Here is a 19,344-nt window from a genome sequence, read left to right on the forward strand (position 1 = left end):
ATGCCCCTTATATATGTATTTAAAGAGGTACTTCACAGCTTTTATGCTTGAGCAAACCTCGACGTTGATGTGGCAGTTATACCTTCTTAGTAGGTAAGGATTGTATGGAACAACCCACCTATTGTCTAAATCTTCACCCCGTACCTTCGCATGACGTCCATCATCTCTCCTCCGGTATATGGGATATGAGTCCTTTCCCTGAAGGGTTGACGCATTAAATGGTCGTGGATAGTAGTTCTTGCAGCTACCATTTTGCATGCACACGTTCTTGGGGTTGAGGACTCCACACGGGCCATGCATCATGTGCTTGACAACCATTTTGTACAACTCTGGGTACTTGGATTTGTCTGGCAATTCAGCAGATATTAGATAGTCATATTGCTCTGGGCAAGTTAGCTTGTACCTCCCCTCCATGATTAGGAGGAAATGAGCATGTGGTAGACCTCTTTTTTGAAACTCAACGACATACACATATGCTGCTACCTTACCGAGCATGTGCTTCTTAAAAAGTTGTATCTTGAGGTCTTCCAACTTTGCTCGAAATACTCATACGATAAGATCAGGGCGATCCTGTGGGGTTTGTCCAGGCTCCAGCTCACTAATTATCTCACCCCAATTCGGATTGCAAGTCATGGTTAAAAATATATCTGGTTTCCCATACTTTTGCACCAAGGCCATGGCATTAAGATACCTTCGTCTCCTATCTCTTTTTCCCCCAATAAATGATGTAGGAAGTATAGTCCATTTGCCCACTGCATCCGCACGGTTTTCCCCAGCTTGAAGGCTATCAACAACACCTTGGTATAGATCAGCACGTATTTGTTTCTGGTGATTTCTGATATAGTCCAATCTTGAGCTTTCAACCTTGATGTACATATCAACCACATACTGTTGGCACAGTTGTTTACCGTATAGCATGGTGTTAAATACACCACGACGTATTTGAAACTTGTAGCAATAGTAGTCTCTAACAGATACGCATAATCGACTATTTGTATATGTACCTATGGAAATGAGAGGTAACAAGAGGAAATATTTAGAAAAGTAAGTACAATGAGGATAAACAAAATGAACACATGCTATTTCCGTTATATGAATTACCTAGACTATGTCGACCACTGCGACGAGATTGAAGTATCTCATTCAAGTTGACGCCATTCTTTGGGATTTCGGGATGCCAACCAATCTCCCCTCTTGGAAAGAATAAAGGGTAAGACAACGGATCATAGCATCCATAATATGGCTGGATGCTATATCTCTTGTTGCCGTTACCAAACAGTACTATGCTACGATCAAAGTGCTTACATAGTTCATTACCCTCAACCCAAATAGCCGCAACCTCCGATGATATAGGCAAGTTATATCTCCGTTGGTCCAACCTCATGTCGGTGTTTAGTTCAATACGGTATTCCTCAAGGTCATCGACTCCACCTAGATTCCTGAATGTCTCAGAATAAGGATTATCCTTGAGGATGTCGACAAGCTTACGAATGACATCTCGGTCTAGGTTTGGGGAGCACCGAAACCTATGTTGTAAACTTGGATCATCATCATAGAAGTAGAGCTCCAAATGCTTAGGTCCATCTTGAGTTGGACCAAATGAGAAGACGTTGTGGTAAATCTGACCGTGAGCTCGGAATGTATACACTCCTGAACTCATGTTTGTGTATCTATTGTCAAGACTGACTCCAAGGGTGGTGAATGAGAAGTGTCCATTAAAGTACCGAATGTTCTCCCTAAAATGCACGGCATTGGGATCTGAACTTTTGTATAACATTTGAAGTTCCAAGGGAGGTTCTGAGTGTGCTAGGTTAATCTTTCCGGACCGACAACAAAATCCACTTGTTTCATACTGGAATCTCTTAGCACCACAGTGATTGCAATCAGGTTTTGGTGTCAACATGTGAGTACTTACTGGTATATTGTGGTAGACACGATCATATAGGTCAGGGACAATGGTGTCTATTGTAAAGGCATCTACAAAGTCTTCATCGTCACCTACATATAATGAGATGAATGGCGTTATATAGGTCTTGCTTTTTTTGTATGTAGAGAAATAAGGTATCCATGGCATTGGCAATACCTCTCCCAGCAAATGCAAAGTACTCATCATCTTGTTCTTCGGACATGTGAGAATCATAATCATCGGCGACAAAGCTTTCTATTGGGGAATCTGAATATACGAAACCATCATGGGGTGATGATGGATTGTCCACTGATGTAGATGTTGGACATTGCACCGATGTGAGTTCCATGTGCTGGGTAGTATCATCATCTCCTAAATGTAATTTGAAGATCGATGTTGTTACATATATACAGATGTGTGTGAGAATTACCTTGAATTGTAGCAGAAGTTTGTGCGAGCGTACCTGGGTGGCTAAAGACATAAGAACTTGATGATGGATGTCCCATCAATGAACCTGTAGGGCACTGTAGTGCAACAGAATCCCTGCAGAGGGCATCTCGTTTAGATGCGTAGCTTGCATTACATTGAGCTAGGAGTGCTTGCCGCTCTTCAGGTGGTAGGCTTTGCCTACGTGCTCGCCGGCGTGCATTTATTTCTTGCCTCTCATCTATTGTCATACTTTGCCTATGTGCTCGTTGGCTTGCATTCCTCTCATCAAGTGCCATTCGTTGTCTTTTCTTTCTTCTTTGTGCATTAATCTTTTCCCTCTCAGTAGGTGTTAAATTTTGCCGACGTGCTCTAACACGTTCTCGCCTTGCTTGGATTTGTTCTGGTGTACGGCTAGCATATCTTATTGCTTCACGTACACGCTTTCGTCCTATAGCATTTTTATGAGAAATTAATTAAGTAGTTAAATAAAATTACTTATGCACAGAATTTCGCCTTATAGATTTATCTTTTGAGCTTTCTCCTCGCTCCAAGCCCTCAGTTGATATGAGCATGCCATTAGTAGGAAAAATCGTAGATGATTCGTTTGTCACTTCATCATCCAAAGGCGACTGACTTGAACTTGTCATATCTATTGGCTCGCGTATAAATATACTTGTATGAGGACTTGGCATGCCACTGGAGCAAGTTCTGTTGGACTTGGCTACAAAATAATGCATTCAAAATGCAGACTGGTTAGATGAAATATAAACTATGAAATGCATAAAAAATGCAGTCAGATTAGATATAAATAATCCAGGATGTTGGGAGTCAGCTATGTAAAGTTTGTATCATTCAGTACTTTTCCAACTGCTACTGATACAGTATTCAGACGGGAAATAAGCTACGAAATGCATAAAAACTGCAGTCAGATTAGATATAAATAATCCAGGATGTTGGGAGTCAGCTATGTAAGATGTGTATCATTCAGTACTTCTCCAACTGCTACTGATACAGTATACAGACGGGGTTGTCTAATAACAAAGATGAAGCAATGGTTGATGAGATCATAGAGAAGATTTTAATATTCATTCACAACCCATACCTTGCCCTTGACGAAGAAGATTAGATGGCGAAGAGCAGTGAATCACACTTCCTCACACTACGTTCGATCTGAAGGTTGGCGTGACCAATGTGTGACTTCTTGGGGGTGTAGTTTGAGCAGCCAGAGTCCCATATGCCTGCCCACTTATTTATATTGGGCTGCAGGAGTGGTTTCTGGACAGTTCAAACTGGGCGCGCGGATTTGAACTTTGAGTGACAGGAAATTTGAAATTTGGAGGCGGGACGAGTAGGAAGGAGAGGCAACAGCAGAGGCGACCATCACACCAGACCAGCCGTCTCTGAAACAGAGTTTACTGGAGGAAACGGGTGTGGACCAGCAAGTACTCGAAGGGAATGGCCTGGAGCGCGTCGCAGGGAAGCTGGCGCCAGCGTCGCTGAAGAGCCGGCCAGGAGGAGGAGGTGGTGGGCGGCCAGGTTTCTGCATCAGAGGATGAGGCAGGAGTGGCGTCGCGAGCTCGGGGGACAGAATGTGCCGGCGGCGTACTTGCCAACGTCGGTGTCGTAGGAGATGGGGTGGGGGAAGGAGGAGACGCAGGGAAGGATGGGGAGATGGTGGGCGGCTGGGCTGCTGCGTCAGAGAATAAGGTAAGAGAGGGGTCGCGGAATCAGACGCGGACGGCGCCGACGACGTACTTGCCGACATCGGCGTCAGAGTAGATGGGGTAGGGGAGACAACCGGGAGGAGGGGGAATCGGTGGGCGCAGCAGCTGCTACCTCAGAGTACCAGGGAGGGGAGGCGTCGCGGACTCCGGGGATGAGCGGCGGCGGCTGCGTGTTTGCCGACGTCGGCGTCGGAGGAGACGGGGCAGGCGGGGGGAGAAATCGGGGATAGTGAGCGGTGGGGATGTTGCTGCAGTGAGGAGGCGAAAGAGGGTGTTAGGAGCGGACTGCGCCGGCGGCGCCGGCGGTGTGTGGAGCGGCAGCGGCGCTGCCTCTTTGGTTTCACTGTTTTCTTTCGTTTTCGTGAAGGATCCAATCCCTTCGCTCATAGGATTTGGATAAGGAGGGGATGGCTGGAGCTGGACGAAGAGAATAAGGTTTTTTTTTACAAACATAAACCATAGTTAGCTCCCATGCATTGGATGCACATCTGACGGTCGAAAATCAGGTATGGCAGGCACACCATCACCACCAACTGGGTATTTTATAGGAGTAGAGATATATGTAGACTTGTTCACAGTGAACTCTGTCTGAAATATGCACTGCTTAATGTTGCGCATGGACCCCAGGTGCAACTGCATCTCCAGTTTTGGCAGGCCCCTGTCGTGTAAGGCTGTACATATCCCTGCAGAGCTGCGTCGAACGTTTACTCAACAGCACCGAACAACGCTAAGAGCAAGGATAATAGTATAACCAACCGTTGGCTATAAGAAAAGTGTCATGTTATCTATAGTCAACCCTATATATAGGCAGCATGTATAACAATTAGCTATAAATATGTGCTATCTATAATACTTAAATAGTTCATCCCCACTAATTTATTTCTTTTGACATGCAGCCTATCCACCTCAGCTCACCTGCCACAACATCATTATTTTACTAACTTGCATATGGGGCCAACTACTACACCACCACTGCCACATAACCTTCAGTTACTTGCTAAGGACCCACCAAGTTTGGCTCACGAGCGTCCTCTCTCCCTTGAACCATGAACAGCGCTTTAGAAAAGTCAAAGCTGATGTGTCTCTTATCATCAAGCCAACACTAAGGCTGGCCATAGTGGGGGTAACATAAGTAGTATCATATACTTGGGACTCGCAAACATGCTTATGTGGCAAGCAATTAAAGAAGAGAGAGATGGTTATAGTAACATAGGTAGATACCGTAACATAATAAATGTGATGCTACTATGTGTCATGCATGGCAATAAATGAGACCACCTATGATACTAATCTATGATACTATGCACTGTAGAGGTAGTAACATAGACTAGTAACACATGCATGTTACTAGTCTAAGTTACTCCCCACTATGACCAGCCTAACCCGTCCGCGCCGCGCGTCGCCATGACCGATTGCTCTCCTGGCCGACCACCGCGCCTAACCCTTCCGCCTCCACGATGCACTAACTCATCAGTTCATCTTTACCTGCAGAGGCTCTTTACTGCCACCACTGCCCCTCCCGTGCCTGATGGGGAACGTAGTAATTTCAAAAAAATTCCTACGTACACGCAAGATCATGGTGATGGCATAGCAACGAGAGGGGAGAGTGTTGTCCACGTACCCTCGTAGACCGTAAGCGGAAGCGTTAGCACAACGCGGTTGATGTAGTCGTACGTCTTCACGATCCGACCGATCCAAGTACCGAACGTACGACACCTCCGAGTTCAGCACACGTTCAGCTCGATGACGATCCCCGGGCTCCGATCCAGCAAAGCTTCGGGGATGAGTTCCGTCAGCACGACGGCGTGGTGACGATGATGATGCTCTACCGGCGCAGGGCTTCGCCTAAACTCCGCGATGATATGACCGAGGTGGAATATGGTGGAGGGGGGCACCGCACATGGCTAAGGAACGATCCATAGATCAACTTGTGTCCCATGGGGTGCCCCCTACCCCCGTATATAAAGGAGCAAGGGGAGGGCCGGCCAAGGAGGAGGAGGCGCGCCCAAGGCGGGAGTCCTACTCCCATCGGGAGTAGGACTCCTCCTTTCCTAGTAGGAGTAGGAGAGAAGGAAGGGGAAGAGAGAAGGGAAGGAAGGAGGGGGTGCGGCCCCTCCCCCTAGTACAATTCGGACTAGGCCTTGGGGGGCACGCGGCCTGTCCTAGGCAGCCCCTCTCTCTTTCCCGTATGGCCCAATAAGGCCCAATACTTCTCCCCGGCGAATTCCCGTAACTCTCCGATACTCCGATAAATACCCGAATCACTCGGAACCTTTCTGAACTCCGAATATAGTCATCCAATATATCGATCTTTACGTCTCGACGATTTAGAGACTCCTCGTCATGTCCCCGGTCTCATTCGGGACTCCGAACTCCTTCGGTACATCAAAACTCATAAACTCATAATATAACTGTCATCGAAACCTTAAGCGTGCGGACCCTACGGGTTCGAGAACTATGTAGACATGACCTAGAACTATTCTTGGTCAATAACCAATAGCGGAACCTGGATGCCCATATTGGCTCCTACATATTCTACGAAGATCTTTATCGGTCAAACCGCATAACAACATACGTTGTTCCCTTTGTCATCGGTATGTTACTTGCCCGGGATTTGATCGTCGGTATCCAATACCTAGTTCAATCTCGTTACTGGCAAGTCTCTTTACTCGTTACGTAATGCATCATTCCGTAACTAACTCATTAGCTACATTGCTTGCAAGGCTTATAATGATGTGCATTACCGAGAGGGCCTAGAGATACCTCTCCGACAATCGGAGTGACAAAACCTAATCTCGAAATACGCCAACTCAACATGTACCTTCGGAGACACCTGTAGTACTCCTTTATAATCACCCAGTTACGTTGTGACGTTTGGTAGTACCCAAAGTGTTCCTCCGGTAAACGGGAGTTGCATAATTCTCATAGTTACAGGAACATGTATAAGTCATGAGGAAAGCAATAGCAATATACTAAACGATCAAGTGCTAGGCTAACGGAATGGGTCATGTCAATCACATCATTCTCCTAATGATGTGATCTCATTAATCAAATGACAACACATGTCTATGGTTAGGAAACATAACCATCTTTGATTAATGAGCTAGTCAAGTAGAGGCATACTAGTGACTATATGTTTGTCTATGTATTCACACATGTATCATGTTTCCGGTTAATACAATTCTAGCATGAATAATAAACATTTATCATGATATGAGGAAATAAATAATAACTTTATTATTGCCTCTAGGGCATATTTTCTTCAGTCTCCCACTTGCACTAGAGTCAATAATCTAGTTCACATCGCCATGTGATTTAACATTAATATTCACATCTGCATGTGATTAATACCCATAGTTCACATCATCATGTGATCAACACCCAAAGGGTTAACTAGAGTCAATAATCTAGTTCACATCGCTATGTGATTAACACCCAAAAGAGTACTAAGGTATGATCATGTTTTGCTCGTGAGAGAAGCTTAGTCAACGGGTCTGTCATATTCAGAGCCGTATGTATTTCGCAAATATTCTATGTCCACAATGCTCTGCACGGAACTACTCTAGCTAATTGCTCCCACTTTCAATATGTATCCAGATTGAGACTTAGAGTCACCTGGATTGGTGTAAAAGCTTGCATCGTTGTAACTTTTACGACGGGCTCTTTTATCACCTCCATAATCGAGAAACATCTCCTTAGTCCTCACTAAGGATATTCTTGACCCATGTCCAGTGATCTACTTATTAGATCAAAATTGTATTCCTTTGCCAAACACAGAGCAAGGTATACAATAGGTCTGATTCACAGCATGGCATACTTTATAGAACCTATGACTGAGGCATAGGGAATGACTTTTCATTCTCTTTCTATATTCTGCAATGGTCGGGTCTTGAGTCTTACTCAACTTCACACCTTGTAACACAGGCAAGAACTCCTTCTTTGACTGTTCCATTTTGAACTATTTCAAAAATTTATCAAGGTATGTACTCATTGAAAAATCTTATCAAGCATCTTGATCTATCTATATAGATCTTGATGCTCAATGTGTAAGCAGCTTCACCAAGGTCTTGCTTTGAAAAACTCTTATTCAAGTATCCTTTCATGCTATCCAGAATTTTCATATCATTTCCAATTAACAATATGTCATCCACATATAATATTAGAAATGCTACAGAGCTCCCACTCACTTTCTTGTAAATACAGGCTTCTTTAAAAGTCTGTATAAAACCATATGCTTTGATCAACTCATCAAAGCGTATATTCCAACTCCGAGATGCTTGAACCAGTCCATTGATGGATTGCTGGAGCTTGCACACTTTGTTAGCATCTTTAGGATTGACAAAAACTTTCTGGTTGCATCATATACAACTCTTCTTTAATAAATCCATTAAGGAATGTAGTTTTGACATCCATTTGCGAGATTTCATAAAATGTGGCAATTGCTAACATGATTCAGACAGACTTAAGCTTCGATACGAGTGAGAAATCCCATCATATTCAACACCTTGAACTTGTTGAAAACATTTCGCAACAAGTCGAGCTTAGTAGATAGTAACACTACTATCAATGTCCGTCTTCCTCTTGAAGATCCATTTATTTAACATGGCTTGCTGATCATCGAGCAAGTCAATCAAAGTCCATACTTTGTTCTCATACATGGATCATATCTCAGATTTTATGGCCTCAAGCCATTTCGTGGAATCTGGGCTCATCATCGCTTCCTCATAGTTCGTAGGTTCATCATGGTCTAGTAACATGACTTCCAGAACAGGATTACCGTACCACTCTGGTGCGGATCTTACTCTGGAAGACCTACGAGGTTCTGTAGTAACTTAATCTGAAGTTTCATGATCATCATCATTAACTTCCTCACTAATTGGTGTAGTAGTCATAGGAACAGATTTCTGTGATGAACTACTCTCCAATAAGGGAGCAGGTACAGTTACCTCATCAAGTTCCACTTTCCTCCCACTCACTTCTTTCGAGAGAAACTCCTTCTCTAGAAAGATCCATTCTTAGCAATGAATAACTTGCCTTCCGATCTGTGATAGAAGGTGTACCCAATAGTTAACTTTGGGTATTCTATGAAGACGCACTTCTCCGATTTGGGTTTGAGCTTATCAAGTAGAAACTTTTTCATATAAGCATCGCAACTCCAAACTTTAAGAAACGACAGCTTAGGTTTACTGCTAAACCATAGTTCATACGGTGTCGTCTCAACGGATTTAGATGGTGCCCTTTTAAACGTGAATGCAGCTGTCTCTAATGCATAACCCCAAAACGATAGTGGTAAAACCGATAAGAGACATCATAGATCGTACCATATCCAATAAAGTGCGGTTACGACGTTCGGACACACCATAACGTTGTGGTGTTCCAGGTGGCGTGAGCTGTGAAACTATTCCACATTGTTTTAACTGAAGACCAAACTCGTAACTCAAATATTCGTCTCCGCGATCAGATCGTAGAAACTTTATTTTCTTGTTACGATGATTTTTCCACTTCACTCTGAAATTCTTTGAACCTTTCAATTATTTCAGACTTATGTTTCATCAAGTAGATATACCCATATCTGCTCAAATCATCTTGTGAAGGTCAGAAAATAACGATACTTGCCACGAGCATCAACACTCATTGGATCACATACATCGGTATGTATTATTTCCAACAAGTCAGTAGCTCGTTCCATTGTTCCGAGGAACGGAGTTTTAGTCATCTTGCCCAAAAGGCACGGTTCGCAAGCATCAAATGATTCATAACCAAGTGATTCCGAAATCCATCTTTATGGAGTTTCTTCATGCGCTTTACACCGATATGACCCAAACGGCAGTGCCACAAATAAGTTGCACTATCATTATTAACTTTGCATCTTTTGGCATCAATATTATGAATATGTGTATCACTATGATCGAGATCCAACAAAACTATTTTCATTGGATGTATAACCATCGAAGGTCTTATTCATGTAAACAGAATAACAATTATTCTCTAACTTTAAATGAATAACCGTATCGCAATAAACACGATCAAATCATGTTCATGCTCAACGCAAATGCCAAATAACATTTATTTATGTTTAACACTAATCCCGAAAGTATAGGGAGTGTGCGATGATGATCATATCAATCTTGGAACTACTTCCAACACTCATCGTCACTTCCCCTTCAACTAGTCTCTGTTTATTCTGTAACTCCTGTTTTGAGTTACTAATCTTAGCAACCGAACAAGTATCAAATACTCAGGAGCTACTATAAACACTAGTAAGGCACACATCAATAACTAGTATATCAAATATACCCTTGTTCACTTTGCCATCCTTCTTATCCACCAAATATTCAAGGCATTTCCGCTTCCAGTGACCATTTCCTTTGCAGTGTAAGCACTCAGTTTCAGGCTTTGGTTCAGCTTTGGGCTTCTTCGTGGGAGTGACAACTTGCTTGTCATTCTACTTGAAGTTCCCTTTCTTTCCCTTTGCCCTTTTCTTGAAACTAGTGGTATTGTCAATCATCAACACTTGATGCTCTTTCTTGATTTCTACCTTCGTCGATTTCAACATCACGAAGAGCTCGGGAATTGTTTTCGTCATCCCTTGCATACTATAGTTCATCACGAAGTTCTAGTAACTTAGTGATGGTGACTAGAGAATTCTGTCAATCACTATCTTATCTGGAAGATTAACTCCCACTTGATTCAAGCAATTGAAGTACCCAGACAATCTGAGCACATGCTCACTAGTTGAGTGATTCTCCTCCATCTTTTAGCTATAGAACTTGTTGGAGACTTCATATCTCTCAACTCGGGTATTTGCTTGAAATATTAACTTCAACTCCTGGAACATCTCATATGGTCCATGACATTCAAAACGTCTTTGAAGTCCCGATTCTAAGCCATTAAGCATGGTGCACTAAACTATCAAGTAGTCATCATATTGAGCTAGCCAAACGTTCATAACGTCTGCATCTGCTCCTGCAATAGGTCTGTCACATAGCGGTGCATTAAGGACATAATTCTTCTGTGCAGCAATGAGGATAAACCTCAGATCACGGATCCAATCCGCATCATTGCTACTAACATCTTTCAACATAATTTTTCTCTAGGAAGATATCAAAATAAACATATGAAAGCAACAACGCAAGCTATTGATCTATACATAATTTGCAAAATACTACCAGGACTAAGTTCATGATAAATTTAAGTTCAATTAATCATATTACTTAAGAACTCTCACTTAGACAGACATCTATCTAATCATCTAAGTGATCACGTGATCCAAATCAACTAAACCATGTCCGATCATCACGTGAGATGGAGTAGTTTCAATGGTGAACATCACTATGTTGATCATATCTACTATATGATTCACGCTCGACCTTTCGGTCTCCGTGTTCCGAGGCCATATCTGTATATGCTAGGCTCGTCAAGTTTAACCTGAGTATTCCGCGTGTGCAACTGATTTGCACCCTTGTATTTGAACGTAGAGCCTATCACACCCGATCATCACGTGGTGTCTCAACACGAAGAACTTTCGCAATGGTGCATACTCAGGGAGAACACTTCTTGATAATTAGTGAGAGATCATCTTATAATGCTACCGTCAAACAAAACAGAATAAGATGTATAACAGATAAACATCATATGCAATCAAAATATGTGACATGATATGGCCATGATCATCTTGCGCCTTTGATCTCCATCTCCAAAGTACTGTCATGATCTCTATCGTTACCGGCACGACACCATGATCTTCATCATCTTGATCTATATTAATGTGTCATCACATGGTCGTCTCGCCAACTATTGCTCTTGCAACTATTGCTATCGCATAGCGATAAAGTAAAGCAATTATTTGGCACTTGCATCTTATGCAACAAAGAGACAACCATAGGGCTTCTGCCAGTTGCCGATAACTTCAACAAAACATGATCATCTCATACAACAACTTATATCTCATCACGTCTTGACCATATCACATCACAACATGCCCTGCAAAAACAAGTTAGACATCCTCTACTTTGTTGTTTCAAATTTTACGTGGCTGCTACGGGCTGAGCAAGAACCGTTCTTACCTACGCATCAAAACCACAACGATAGTTCGTCAAGTTGGTGCTGTTTTAACCTTCGCAAGGACCGGGCGTAGCCACACTCGATTCAGCTAAAGTGAGAGAGACAGACACCCGCCAGCCACCTTTAAGCACAAGTGCTCGTAACGGTGAAACCAGTCTCGCGTAAGCGTACGCGTAATGTCGGTCCGGGCTGCTTCATCTCACAATACCGCCGAACCAAAGTATGACATGCTGGTAAGCAGTATGACTTGTATCGCCCACAACTCACTTGTGTTCTACTCGTGCATATAACATCAATGCATAAAACCTAGGCTCGGATGCCACTGATGGGGAACGTAGTAATTTCAAAAAATTTCCTACGTACACGCAAGATCATGGTGATGGCATAGCAACGAGAGGGGAGAGTGTTGTCCACGTACCCTCGTAGACCGTAAGCGGAAGCGTTAGCACAATGCGGTTGATGTAGTCTTACGTCTTCACGATCCGACCGATCCAAGTACCGAACATACGGCACCTCCGAGTTCAGCACACGTTCAGCTCGATGACGATCCCCGGGCTCTGATCCAGCAAAGCTTCGGGGATGAGTTCCGTCAGCACGACGGTGTGGTGACGATGATGATGCTCTACCGGCGCAGGGCTTCGCCTAAACTCCGCGACAATATGACCGAGGTGGAATATGGTGGAGGGGGGCACCGCACACGGCTAAGGAACGATCCGTAGATCAACTTGTGTCCCATGGGGTGCCCCCCTGCCCCCGTATATAAAGGAGCAAGGGGAGGGCCGGCCAAGGAGGAGGAGGCGCGCCCAAGGGGGGAGTCCTACTCCCACCGGGAGTAGGACTCCTCCTTTCCTAGTAGGAGTAGGAGAGAAGGAAGGGGAAGAGAGAAGGGAAGGAAGGAGGGGGTGCGGCCCCTCCCCCTAGTCCAGTTCGGACTAGGCCTTGGGGGGCGCGCGGCCTGTCCTAGGCAGCCCCTCTCTCTTTCCCGTATGGCCCAATAAGGCCCAATACTTCTCCCCGGCGAATTCCCGTAACTCTCCGGTACTCCGATAAATACTCGAATCACTCGGAACCTTTCTGAACTCCGAATATAGTCGTACAATATATCATTCTTTACGTCTCGACCATTTCGAGACTCCTCGTCATGTCCCCGATCTCATCCGGGACTCCGAACTCCTTCGGTACATCAAAACTCATAAACTCATAATATAACTGTCATCGAAACCTTAAGTGTGCGGACCCTACGGGTTCGAGAACTATGTAGACATGACCTAGAACTATTCTTGGTCAATAACCAATAGCGGAACCTGGATGCCCATATTGGCTCCTACATATTCTACGAAGATCTTTATCGGTCAAACCGCATAACAACATATGTTGTTCCCTTTGTCATCGGTATGTTACTTGCCCAGGATTCGATCGTCGTTATCCAATACCTAGTTCAATCTCGTTACTGGCAAGTCTCTTTACTCGTTACGTAATGCATCATTCCGTAACTAACTCATTAGCTACATTGCTTGCAAGGCTTATAATGATGTGCATTACCGAGAGGGCCCAGAGATACCTCTTCGACAATCGGAGTGACAAAAACCTAATCTCGAAATACGCCAACTCAATATGTACCTTCGGAGACACCTGTAGTACTCCTTTATAATCACCCAGTTACGTTGTGACGTTTGGTAGTACCCAAAGTGTTCCTCCGGTAAACTGGAGTTGCATAATTCTCATAGTTACAGGAACATGTATAAGTCATGAAGAAAGCAATAGCAATATACTAAACGATCAAGTGCTAGGCTAACGGAATGGGTCATGTCAATCACATCAGTCGCCCGCCTCGCGAGGCTTGGCCCCTCACGAGGGTCTTGTGGCGTTGGTGTTGAAGCTGGGCCGTACCAGACCGTCGATGAAGCCACGTGATGGGCCGCAGGCAGACAGGGCTAGATACCCCCGAATCCAGGACGCCGACAATGACTATGCTATTGCTCTGTTATGCTTATACCTGAGTACTTATTCCGCTGCTTGTAGTTCGTGACTTAGGAATTTCCTCACCCTGAAATTCCTCAGTGACGAATTTGTAAAAATTGCCTATTCACCCCTCCTCTAGTCGACTTAACGCACTTTCAGGGAGAGATGTTATGACCAGTTAGTTGTGGCCCAGTTTATCTTATCGCTATTAGGGGCTTCGCCCAATTATCTTATTAGGAGGATTATATAAACTCGTGTAAGGACCCGTTTTGGGATTAAGCAAGAAGCAGTCATATTTGCTCGGCTTCCTTAGGGAGCTGGGAGACCTAACCCTAGCCGCCGCCCGTGCGCCCACTCTTTCTCTCTCGTGCACGCAACGACGGGGCCCCAGCACCGGCGACCACGCCATCCCTCCTTCCACCCCTACAACCTGAGACCACGCCCTGGTAGGGATCCGGTTCCTACCACCTCCATTGCTGCTGCACCAGAACCATGACATATTTAAGGGGTCGGTCGGTAGGATGCTTGATGGATTCACACTCAAACATAACTTCATATATGGTAGCCCACCACAACCATACTTCCCATAGCATCATACTATTTCATGCACAAAATTGATAGCAGCACATACACATGATTGATACTAAAATGAAAAGGATGCTTTCATGGTGTGAAGTTTTAGAATGAGTAGTTGTGAGGCAGCAATTGAATGAAATGTTTGAAATGTAATGTGAGCGTCCTTCAAACATCTCAAGCATGGCAGACTGACAAGAGAAGATGGTCCAGCTTTCGAAGTGCTTGAACCCACAAAGCCGGAAGAAAATAATCCAATTGCATTCAACATCTTAGGTATCATGACATAGGTAGTACAGTGCACATAAACCAGAAACGAGAAAAAAAGATCAAACACCCAAGCTACATTCGAAATCTTTGCTACTGATCCATGGTTGATGGGTTTGCTTGCGATTAAAATGGGTCTGCCAAGTTTGTGATTAAACCGCCGCCGCAGCACCTTTGTTATGAGCCCTTGAGACTGCGGCACCTACATAAACCTTCAAGAAACCTAGCGGATGCGTCTTTGGTTTAACACTTACTGGGTTTTGCACACCTCGTGATATCTTAGCATTGGTCGGTAACATCTCAAGCGAGAAATTCATCGCCATGGCGGTCGAGATCGAAGACGACTCCTCGTCTGCGTTGTTTCGGTCTCTTGATGGATGATTGTTTCTTCTCTTTTTTTGCGTGCGTGATTGCAGGACGTGGGGCGCGGAGTATGTTATTTTCCTCTACGATGGAGTACGGTCAGTCAATGTAAATTACTAACTGCACACAGATAATGTATTAGGCTAAGTCTAGCCGTTCGATTAAGTTTAGTAGGTCTAATCATTAGACGGTAATGGATCCGTGTACATTTATGGGGTGTGCTTAGAGAAGATCATGTTTGGTCTTTTATAAGTAAGTACTCCCTCCGTCCGGAAATACTTGTCATCAAAATAAATAAAAGGGGATGTATCTAGATGTATTTTAGTTCTAAATACATCCCTTTTTATCCATTTTGATGACAAGTATTTTCGGACGGAGGGAGTAGTAGATAGAGACCCAGAGGTATTTTGCTCTCACATGCACGTATCTTTTTTTGAGTTTGATTTTTTAAAATGTTTTTATTTAAATAGTTGAGGCTACGCCACGATTTTTTTCCAGTTACCCTCCACGTTGGGGGGTCTGAGCTGATTTGTTTCTGGGTTTTGTCTCACTTTTTTGATTCATCAGGTTTTCAGCACTTTTTTATTTTATATTTAAAGTATTTTCATACTATTGTGGATAGCAAATAGAACATTGACGATGAATTGCTTGAATTTGAGAAGCAACACAAAATGGCTAAGTGGAGCAACGACAGACGGCAAATGTTTCACTGAAAGACTAAAACATATGAATTCATTCAACATGCACTATATCGTATATTTTATCTCGTATTTCGTTGCAATGCACGGGTATTTTGCTAGTCAAGAGGTAACATTCGAGTAAAGGATGCGCGTTGAACATTTTGTAAATCTCCGCATCGAGGTTTGGTTGGACCTGAGGCGGCTGCTTGAGAATCACTCTTTTAAGCACGGGCGCACAACTGAATATCTGCTCCAGCAACTCAAACTCGTGCGTGTATCCTCCGAAGCCATTGATCTCCACTTCTTCCAGCTTCGTCAGAGCGACTATCTGTCTCCTCCAGTCTGTGTATCCCGCCGCAGCAGCACCGTGGCGATTTAAAAAAGAACCCATCCATGGTTGAAATTTGACCCTAAAAATGGCTGAAATTGAATTAGAAAATTCTTTTTAGATCTGCTTGTCAAGAGGTGAACATCATAGTACTCGCTTGCCGCCAAAATTTGCAACAACAGGTTGTTGTAGACTTAAGTGCTTGCACTTGCCTTTATGCTAAGGATGTGTGGCACGCAACGGAGGTGGCAGACGCATGGTGATTATCAATCGGCTGAGGGCAGTTGTTTTCCTTGTCAAAAAGGTTTGAAATTTCCGCAGATTGGTCAGCATGGTAGTTTTGATTTTACATACTTTTTAAATTTTTTTCTAGACAATTTAAATTTTTGGTCAAAATTAGGTAAAATACCTGCCTCATGTGCCAAAACCACCTTTAGATCAAGTGAATCCGGTATTGAAGTTTTAATTTTTGAAGAAGCTAATGCCTGATTGTTTTTTTTAACGGGGGCAAAAGATTTGTCTCTATATAAAATGAGGAGGAGAAAGAGTTTGTTACAACACAGTGCCAAGAAACGGCATGGCAATTACTCTCGCAATAAGAAAGACCCTAAATTTTTCGCCCCGGCTTTAACCCAAAGGTTAGACTCTTCGATCACATTGTTTAGCAAGACATGCAGAGGGGCACTCTTCTGTCTAAACACCCTTGCATTACGCTCATTCCGGATCACCCATGAAACCAACATGGTTATCGAAGCCTTCGCTCTTCGGTTGGCGGTGTCCTCGGCGCTCAAACTCGCCCACCATTCCTTGATGGAGTCGTACAAGTGCCATGTGGACGTGTCCACGTCGTGGATGCAGAGCTTCTGAATCACCATGTTCCAGAGCCTGAGGGTGAAGCGGTATCTGAAGAATAGATGGGGACCGCATTCCTGCACCCCTCTGCACAAGGGACAAGGGCCACAGTTTGGCCAGCCTCGTCTCTGCAATCTGTCTGCAGTCCAGATCCTATCTTGAAGCGCGAGCCAAGCAAAAAACTTGACTTTCGGAGGGTCCCAAACATTCCAAACCATTTGGTCCATGGGGGAGAGGACCAAGCCCATAAACTGTGCCCTGTACGCGGAGGCCGCGGAGTAGTTTTCGGAAGCCGTGTGTTTTCAAAGGATGTCATTGTCGGCAAGCTCATCAAGGTGGACCTCTTGGAGCAACGTCCATAGGGTGAAGAATTGTGAAAGATGCTCAATGGAGGCCGGTGTAGGTGGCCTGATTTTGAGAAAGAGTTTAATTTGTTGAATCAAGTGAGGGGGGCAATTTTCTAGATTATTAAAGCGGAGGGAGTACTTTCTAGTAGAAGAGAATGATTACTTTCGACTAGGAGGAATCCATCCATGGTCACACGTTCGCAGTGTCAATTATTTCCCACTGCTGATGCAGAAGCTGCTGCCTGCCCACATCGGAGACACCACTGGCCTGAAGAAACGGCGTACCACATCTTACTTCCTCGGAGGTGCTCGTCCACTCGCTACAGCATAACAACATCTGACATGGCAAATCCGAATTTTACGCAGCTCCATTATTCATTCATACGGAAAGAGGTTCACACCACATATACTTGCACTCTTGCCTGCACCAGAACACGCACATAACACCCACACACACCCACACAAGCAAGTGCACGATTGCGACAACCAGAGCACATCAAGGCTCGCTCGCATTATTCCAACCTAGACAGATGAGGCCTACTACAGCCCATCACTACCGACACAACGGGGGTGGCGGTCTCCGAGCGGCGGCGGGGGAGCTTACGGGTTCACTTTCGGCGCCCACCCGGCGATCAGGTTCTCCTTGGTCGCCTTGGTCTTGACGAACGACTCGCGGCTGAAGAGAGCCTGCGTGCAGGAAAAACAGGGTGACCATCAGCGACTTCATCCATGGACAAGATTTGGAAATGGAAGAAGATAGCGTGTGTTTCGCTTTGAGCGTTGGCGTACCTCGGTGTAGGCATGGACGCTGGTCAGAGTTTCCGGGACCTTCCAGCCCTTGAAGTGCTCCAGGGCGACCTGGAGATGGTAGAGCTTCGGGGCCAGGCTCAGATCAGCAGCGGACACGTTCGCCCCACCAATGTAGGGTCCCTGCCAGCACAGTTTTGATAGTGTCGTTAGCATAAGTTTGGTAAGATCAGGCTAGATGTTCAGATTGAACAAACAAAGGCCCCACATCTTGCACGATAAGGCAATGGGACAAAATGAAATTATTGCACTGTGTCATCTCCAGAGAGGATAAGTGCTTGGATAGTAAAATTGGATATAATGGAAGTTGCATACTTCTCATAGTTACGTTGTGACGTTTGATAGTACCCAAAGTGTTCCTCCGATAAACGGGAGTTGCATAATTCTCATAGTTACAGAAACATGTATAAGTCATGAAGAAAGCAATAGCAATATACTAAACGATCAAGTGCTAGGCTAACGGAATGGGTCATGTCAATCACATCATTCTCCTAATGATGTGATCTCATTAATCAAATGACAACACATGTCTATGGTTAGGAAACATAACCATCTTTGATTAATGAGCTAGTCAAGTAGAGGCATACTAGTGACTATATGTTTGTCTATGTATTCACACATGTATCATGTTTCCGGTTAATACAATTCTAGCATGAATAATAAACATTTATCATGATATGAGGAAATAAATAATAACTTTATTATTGCCTCTAGGGCATATTTCCTTCAGTGCCTGCACACGAAAAACGGCCGGAGGCACCGCGACATTCATTGATTAGTCCGCCCTCCGTTACCCTACAAATGCGAAAGTGTTGCGCGTTCGTGTTGGAATACCAACCGAGCGAATGATCACGTCGCTTTTCCCCCTATCTATTTACTCCTCCGTGCTCACACAGAACCGAGAAATAGAGGAAATAGAGGAGGTGCGGCGGATGCGGAAGCTCTGTAGCTCATCAACGGCGACTGGGATGGCGACGTGCAGGGGAGCGAGCGGAAAGCGGCGGCGCTCGAGGATGGGAGCGTCGCTCAGGAGATTCCTCAT

At 44.4% G+C, this 19,344-nt stretch overlaps 3 protein-coding genes across 3 annotated transcripts; all 3 read right to left on the minus strand.

Moving 5' to 3' along the window:
• Window positions 1-546: 546 nt before the first annotated feature.
• Window positions 547-1,915, minus strand: LOC123076794 (uncharacterized). The gene is made up of 2 exons (XM_044498927.1): window positions 1,102-1,915; window positions 547-1,004 (listed from the first exon to the last, which is right to left on the minus strand). The coding sequence occupies exons 1-2, from the start codon at window positions 1,901-1,903 to the stop codon at window positions 547-549; spliced, it is 1,260 nt and encodes a 419-aa protein (XP_044354862.1). The 5' UTR covers window positions 1,904-1,915.
• A 64-nt stretch (window positions 1,916-1,979) lies between these two features.
• Window positions 1,980-2,646, minus strand: LOC123086097 (uncharacterized). Its single transcript, XM_044507800.1, has 2 exons — window positions 2,370-2,646; window positions 1,980-2,278 (listed from the first exon to the last, which is right to left on the minus strand). The coding sequence occupies exons 1-2, from the start codon at window positions 2,629-2,631 to the stop codon at window positions 1,995-1,997; spliced, it is 546 nt and encodes a 181-aa protein (XP_044363735.1). The 5' UTR covers window positions 2,632-2,646; the 3' UTR covers window positions 1,980-1,994.
• Window positions 2,647-17,838: 15,192 nt separating this feature from the next.
• LOC123076802 (probable glutathione S-transferase DHAR1, cytosolic) lies at window positions 17,839-19,344 on the minus strand. Its single transcript, XM_044498939.1, has 3 exons — window positions 19,195-19,344; window positions 18,285-18,476; window positions 17,839-18,182 (listed from the first exon to the last, which is right to left on the minus strand). The coding sequence occupies exons 1-3, from the start codon at window positions 19,342-19,344 to the stop codon at window positions 18,096-18,098; spliced, it is 429 nt and encodes a 142-aa protein (XP_044354874.1). The 3' UTR covers window positions 17,839-18,095.

Source organism: Triticum aestivum, chromosome 1B, assembly GCF_018294505.1.
Source record: "Triticum aestivum cultivar Chinese Spring chromosome 1B, IWGSC CS RefSeq v2.1, whole genome shotgun sequence".
NCBI lineage: Eukaryota > Viridiplantae > Streptophyta > Magnoliopsida > Poales > Poaceae > Triticum > Triticum aestivum.